This window comes from Dasypus novemcinctus, chromosome 12 (genome assembly GCF_030445035.2).
Source record: "Dasypus novemcinctus isolate mDasNov1 chromosome 12, mDasNov1.1.hap2, whole genome shotgun sequence".
In the NCBI taxonomy this organism is placed as follows: Eukaryota; Metazoa; Chordata; class Mammalia; order Cingulata; family Dasypodidae; genus Dasypus; species Dasypus novemcinctus.
In genome coordinates, this window is record NC_080684.1 from 477,631 (window position 1) to 484,169 (window position 6,539).

The window sequence follows — 6,539 nt, forward strand, 5'->3', positions numbered from 1 at the left end:
TTCAACTCAATTTCTATGAACTTTTCCACTTCCCTTTGATTTAGTTTGAAATAAACCTCAAATTGTTTTTTAAATATTTTATTGAAGTGTATCATTCATACATGAACACAATAACTGTATACTGAAATTTGTGAATTTACAAAACAGATATTGCTCCCATACATCTCCCACACCAAAACCTTGCATTGTTTGAAACATTTGTAACCAACTGTAAAAGTCAATCATCAAAATAGTACTACTAACTATAGCCCATATCTTATTACATTTTCTGTATTTTCCCCCAACTCTTCTTAATATGAACAGCTGATATTGGTATAATATATTTGTTATCGTTCAGGACAAAAGATTCTTATATGTTTTTTTCTGCTAACCACAGTCCATCTTCCATCACTGGATTCACTATGTTATGCAATCACATGTTTTGTACAATCCATTTTAAAAACAAACCCAGTGGCTCTCATTTTCATCACAGAGTTGTGCCTTTCTCAATAATAGAACGTTTTCATTACTCTAAAAGGAAAAATCCCGTACCTCCTTTTACCCCTTTATTGTTGTTCATTCCTTAGAATTTAAACAATATCTTCTTACCATTGCTGCAAAATATTACAATATTACTGTTAACTATTATCTGTAAGTTACATCAGTTGAAATTTTCCCTTGTATGAACACATTCTTAGCATTTTGTAAAAGAAGAGCCCTCTTATATATGTACCCTTAATCACAATTGTCATCCAACATCAAAATCACTACATTATACATTCCGTAGATTATTCTCTGGTTTCCTTTCCGTAGATTATTCTCTGGTTTCCTTTCAATTGACACTTCTGTCCACAGACTACCCCTTTCAGGCACAATCACATTTATAAATGAGCAGTGTTAATTATTCTCATTATAATGTCTTACTGTCACCTCTGTTTATTTCCACACTTTTACATTTAGCCTTATTCATAATGCTACCTACACTGAGCATCAGCTGCTATTTTCAACCCACCTTCTATCTCCTAGTAACCTCTAGAGTTTACTTATGTGAGTTTATTTGTTGTATTTAGTTCATAAGAGTGAGACCATACCATATTGTCTTTTTGTTTTCAGGCTTGTTTCACTCAATATAATATCATCTAAGTTCATCCATGTTGTCATCTGCATCCCGATTTCATTTCTTCTTACAAATGAGTAATATTCCATTACATGTATATACCACATTTTCTTAACCCACTTGTTGATTGATGGACTTCGGCTGGTTCCATATATTAGCAATTGTGAATAATGCTGCTATGAACAGCAGTGTTCAAATGTCAGTTCATGTCCTTGCTTTCAGTTCTCCAGAGTATGTTCCTAGTAATGGGATTTTGGAACACAGAGCAGTTCCATGTTCAGCTTCTTGAGGTGCTGCCAAACTGTCCTCCACAGAGGCTGCATAATCTGCCTTCCCACCAAAAGTGAAGGAACACTCCTGTTTTCTCCATATCCTCTCCAGCACATGTAGTTTCTGTTTCTTCAATAATGGCCACTCTGTAAGGTTTGAAATGCCATCTTATTATAGTTTTGATGTGCCTTTCCCTAGTAGCTGGTGATGTTTAGCATTTTTTCATGTTTTTTTTTTTTGCCATTTGTATTTCTTCTTTTTTGGAGAAATATCTATTCAAATCTTTTGCCCATTTTTAATTTGGGTTGCTTGTCTTCTTTTTAAACATTTTTTATTGTCTTATTTTTTTAAAGATACACAGATCAAACAAAATGTTATGTTAAAAAATATAAGAGCTACCTTTGTACCCTACTCCCCACCCCAACACCCCCACTCTCCCACATCAACAACCTCTTTCATCAGTGTGGCACATTCATTGCATTTGGTGAATACATTTTGGAGCACTGCTACAGTGCATGGATTATAGTTTACATTTTACTTTACACTCTCCCCCAATCCATTCAGTGAGTTATGGCAGAATACATAACGTCCTGCATCAGTCCCTGCAATATCATTCAGGACAACTCCACGTCCCCAAAACGCCCCCACACAGACGCTAGAAGGCTTGCTTTCTCCCTGGTTGGGAGCATTTTGGTTGCCTGGCCTACCTGAGTTCCTTGACTATCCCTACATGTGGTGATATCCTTTCCTTTCTCTTCTGGGTTCCCACTGACCTTTGTTTCCAGCTCCTCCATGACTATCTCTTTATATGGCCAATGGTAAGAGAATCAAAACCTATGCTGATCCAGTTGGCTACACCTTAATTAAAAATAACGTGCGTGTCTCCTCTCTTGGGCAGAGGAATCTCTAAACTTACATGTGGGGCCAATAATGTGTAGTGAAGAGTGGACCCAACTGGCTTGCTCACAATGATCAAACTGTGCTGATCCTACTTTAATTCAACACACTGCTTAGCTACTAACATGAAATGACCTATTTGCTTCTGAAACATGGATGAGATGCCTTGCTGGGTATATTCTAGGAGAGCCAGAGAAACTGGCCTCTTATCCATATGGAATATTCCCTTGTAAATGGTGCAGCAAGGATCAAATAGAAGAGAAATACCCAATGGTGCTATGCTGATAACTCGATGTTCCTACCCCACACCTAAGGAGACGTAGGTAGCCCAGTATGGACGAAGGTGAACTTGAGGTGAATCAAGTAATTGCTCCTAGTACATCAGTGCATGTGCTCATTATAGGCGTGCCCTAGTGCTAAAGACCTTAAGTACTGTTTTTTAAAATGGTAATACATAATTACTATATGAGGAGGAGGCCCTAGCGCCTGGTGGTTAAATGAATCAACTCTGGAATCACAGAGGCTGGGGTTCAAATCCTGGGTTGGGCATTAACACTTGTGTGACCCAAGGAAGGTTCCAAGGCTTCAGCATTGTTTTCACCCAATTGATCAAAAGAAACAAAGAAAACCTAGCTATGCCAGGAAGGGATGTTGTGGGGTGCAGCATCCCAGCAAGCCAGGCATTGCGAGCCCTCTCCAGGAAAGTCTGACGCCCTACTGGTGACGTTCAGTGACGGGATGGCCACGGAGAAGACGTGCCAAGCTGCGGACCGTGCCGGGGTGCTAGAGAGGACCACCGAGGCTGGGTCACTGGGCCTAGCAGTTTGCACTGCAGCACCTGTTCCAACTGCCCTTCCTTCTCCTCTTGCCCATCCCCCACCCCTCACATTCCCTCCCTCTGTGACACGTCCGGATTCTACCTCAAGCCAGGAGCTCAACAGTGCCTGTGCGGTCCTTGCCTCGGAGGAGCTGGGAGCTAGTTGACCTCTCTAGTTTCTCACTCCCTCGATTGGACAGCGCACAGGTAGCTCTTCATGGGCAATTTCCTAAGCCGACTTGAGTCGCAGCCCTGCAGCCGCTGCTCAGGGCCCGGCAGTCACCCGCCTGTTTATCCCCTCCACAGTTCTCCTGGGGCTCGTCCGGATGGCCCCGCTGCCCCAGCACCCCTCCCTGGCCCTGCCCACAGGTTGTCCAGCCCGGATGCTGTGAAGTTACATTCTGGGATTTACATTGCCCCTAAGAGGAGATATCCCATCCGGAACCCTCACTGCTCCTCTCTGGGGGTCCTGCCGTTGGCATTCGGGAGGGAGAGTCTGAAGCCAGTGCTGTCATCGCACAACTCCAAGATGTTTGGCTACTCTTCTGGGGTGGTGAGGATCCCTCGTCCAGGGCGCAAACTGTCCCTTCTGGGTTTGGCCCCTGAGCAGGTCATCCCTAGGAGGCTGGCGCCATCCAGACACCTCCCACCCCTTCACCTGAAGGAAAGTGGACCGAGGGCCCCAGAAGAGGGCAGAGAAGAGCGAGCAGAGGAAAAGGAGGAGGAGGATCGCAGAGACACCAGAGGGCAGGACAGGCAGAGGAGAGACCCCCACACCAGAGGGAGCGTCCGAGCCCCATCCAGGCCCCTGGAGCCCGAGGAGGTGGTCACTTCCAGGTCGCCCTTCCAGGGCGGTCCTGGACCTCTGAACAAGCATCTCCATTGTAGGGACGGACAAGGAGAGAGGCAGTGTCAGGAGGTCCAGGCGTCTGTGAGCTCCTTTGTCAGCGGCTGGGCCATCTTGGGCTCAGACAGGCCTGAGGGAGGCCTCCTGCCTCCTGGAAGGGGCGGTCCAGGGGCAGCAGGGCTCCCTGGTGCATCCTCCTGTTCAGTGCCATCAGAGAGACCACCACAGTCAGTGCTGGAGGGGAGCCACGGCCGCAGCTCTCCAGGCTCACAGCCAGGGGAGGAGACACAGGAAGAGCACCGTCTAGCTGGGCCGTCAAGGAGCGGTCCTCTCCTCACACCAGCCAGCGTCAGGCCCTGTAAACAGAAAAGACCGAGGCCACTGCCATTGCCAGTGCTACTGCCACTGTCGTGGGGTGGAGGTGAGTGGCCCCCACCCCTGAAGCTTCCTCGGAGAGCCGCAGCTGGAGACCCATGCTGGGAAGAGAAGGCTGAGCAAAAACAGGGCCATGACATCGCGGAGGAAGGTGGAAGAGAGGTGTCTGTAGAGAGCAGTGTCCCCGAGCCTGCCAGTTCTCCCTCCCTGCCTTTGGGGGAGACTACAGACGCCTTGCGCCAAGCCCCAGTCACTGGGCCAATCCCGGCTACCACCGCCACAGTGGCCACTGCCTTGCCTGACCTGCCTGCCAGGCCACCAATCCTCTCTGCCCCTGTACCTTCGGCTTCTCGTCTGCCCACGGCGGCCACAGCACCTCATCCTCTCGAGGCTGCCACACCTTCACATTCGCTCAGGGCTGCCACATCTATTTATGACCTCCCCACTCCTGCTAACGCCGTAGCCCTCTCCTTCCAGCACACCACTCCTGCAAAGCCATCACCCACACCCATGTGCATAGATCCTCCTCCTCTGTTCTCACCAACCCCTCCCACCTTCCCTTCCACCAGTATCCCTGTCCTCACCAGGCAGCCCCTAGCGGTTCCCCTGGTTGCACCCACCATCCCAGCCAGCACATTTGCACATGGGACCTCCCAGCCTGCCTCGGTCCCCAGTGAAAGTGACATGGACACCACTCCCCCTTCCCACGCTGTTATTTTCTTGCATCCTCCCAGCCCTGTTGTGCCTTCCCTCCATTTCCAACGTGCTCACTGTAATATGAAACAAACACCTCTTGCAGATGCCCCAGATTCCACCAACCTGCCTGTACCAATGGACAATGCACCCACCCCAGTTTTCATCCTCCCCTTGGGTCCAGCAGCCACCCCTCAGCCCACATTTGGGGGCCCTGGTGGGCAGCAGCCGGGAGCCACTTTTCCCACTGCTCCTGTCTCCGCTGGCCTGCCCATCTCTCCTGTGGCCGCTGACACCCCAACAGGCAGCCCCTCTGCATACTCAGCAACCAGGCTTACCTCTGATCCTGAGGATATGGACACCACGCCTCCTCCCCAGGCTGTGGGCTCTCTCCAGGCTGCTCCTGTCTCCGCTGGCCTGCCCATCTCTCCTGTGGCCGCCGACACCCCAGCAGGCAGCCCCTCTGCACGCTCAGCAACCAGGCTTACCTCTGATCCTGAGGATATGGACACCACGCCTCCTCCCCAGGCTGTGGGCTCTCTCCAGGCTGCTCCTGTCTCCAGGAAGAACGTCTTCCCCTTTTATGCGGCATGTCCTGGTACTGACAACATACCATGCAGTGGCAGCATTGCCTCAAACCAAGTCTCCACTGGCTTGCCTCCACCGTTGGTCCATGGCCCACCTCCAACGTACAATCTTCCCTTTTACCCAGGAACCACACCTCAGCCCACATATGGGGTCCCTAACGGGCAGCAGCCGGGAGCCAACAGCTTTAACCCCTCCTTCCAGTTGGGAAAGTCGCCCTCCCCAGCACAAGCTGCAGGCTTCAGTTCTCCCACAGCCCAGCCACCCGGGGGTGGTGTTCCACCACCAGCATTTGTGGGCTTGACATCGCCAGGTTCCAGATTTGGCATCCCAGTCAGCACCCTGATGGGAAGTAGTAGCTGTGCGGTCAGCGCGTCTGCCCCGGGACCCAGTTCCTCTTCCGGAGCTCTCACCTTTGGAGCAGGACCAAGTGGGAGATCCAGCACCACTTCTGCTCCACTGGGCCCAACTGGCCAGAGCATACTTCCTGCAGGAGGAACCAGTGTCATGCCTGTAGTTCAAGACACCTCTGCTTCCACCTCCATGCAGGGCACTCAGAGTCCACCGGAGAAGAAAACAGGTGGGACAATAGGAGGGGACAACACTATCCAGAGCCGGGGGGCCTTTTAATTCCACCTTCGACCAGGGCACCTGTGGTCCACCTGGCCAGGGCACAGGTGTGGTGTAATGGGAGGGGACAGCACCACCCCTGTGCTTGAGGGCCCTTGTGTTCTCTCCTTCCAGCAGGGCACCTGGGGCCCACCTGGCCAAAGTCAGAACATTTCTAGGGGAAACTGCTCGTCTCCCTTTAAGTCAAAGCACCTGAGGCCCCTCCAGCCAGGGTTCCCATTTGGCTTTAGAGGAGCCAGCACCACTGGGAAAATACTTGTGTTTGGAGGCACTTTTGCTGCCCCTTGGGTTAAAGCAACTGTGCCTCTGGTATGGGCAAGGTAAGTAGC

General features: G+C 50.4%; 1 protein-coding gene across 1 annotated transcript; it reads left to right on the plus strand.

Annotated features, from left to right (window-relative positions):
- The first annotated feature begins 3,297 nt into the window (after positions 1-3,297).
- LOC101421855 (nuclear pore-associated protein 1-like) lies at positions 3,298-6,210 on the plus strand. The gene has a single exon (XM_004446767.2). It carries the CDS (start codon positions 3,298-3,300, stop codon positions 6,208-6,210), a length of 2,913 nt encoding a protein of 970 aa, XP_004446824.2.
- The last annotated feature ends 329 nt before the right edge of the window (positions 6,211-6,539 follow it).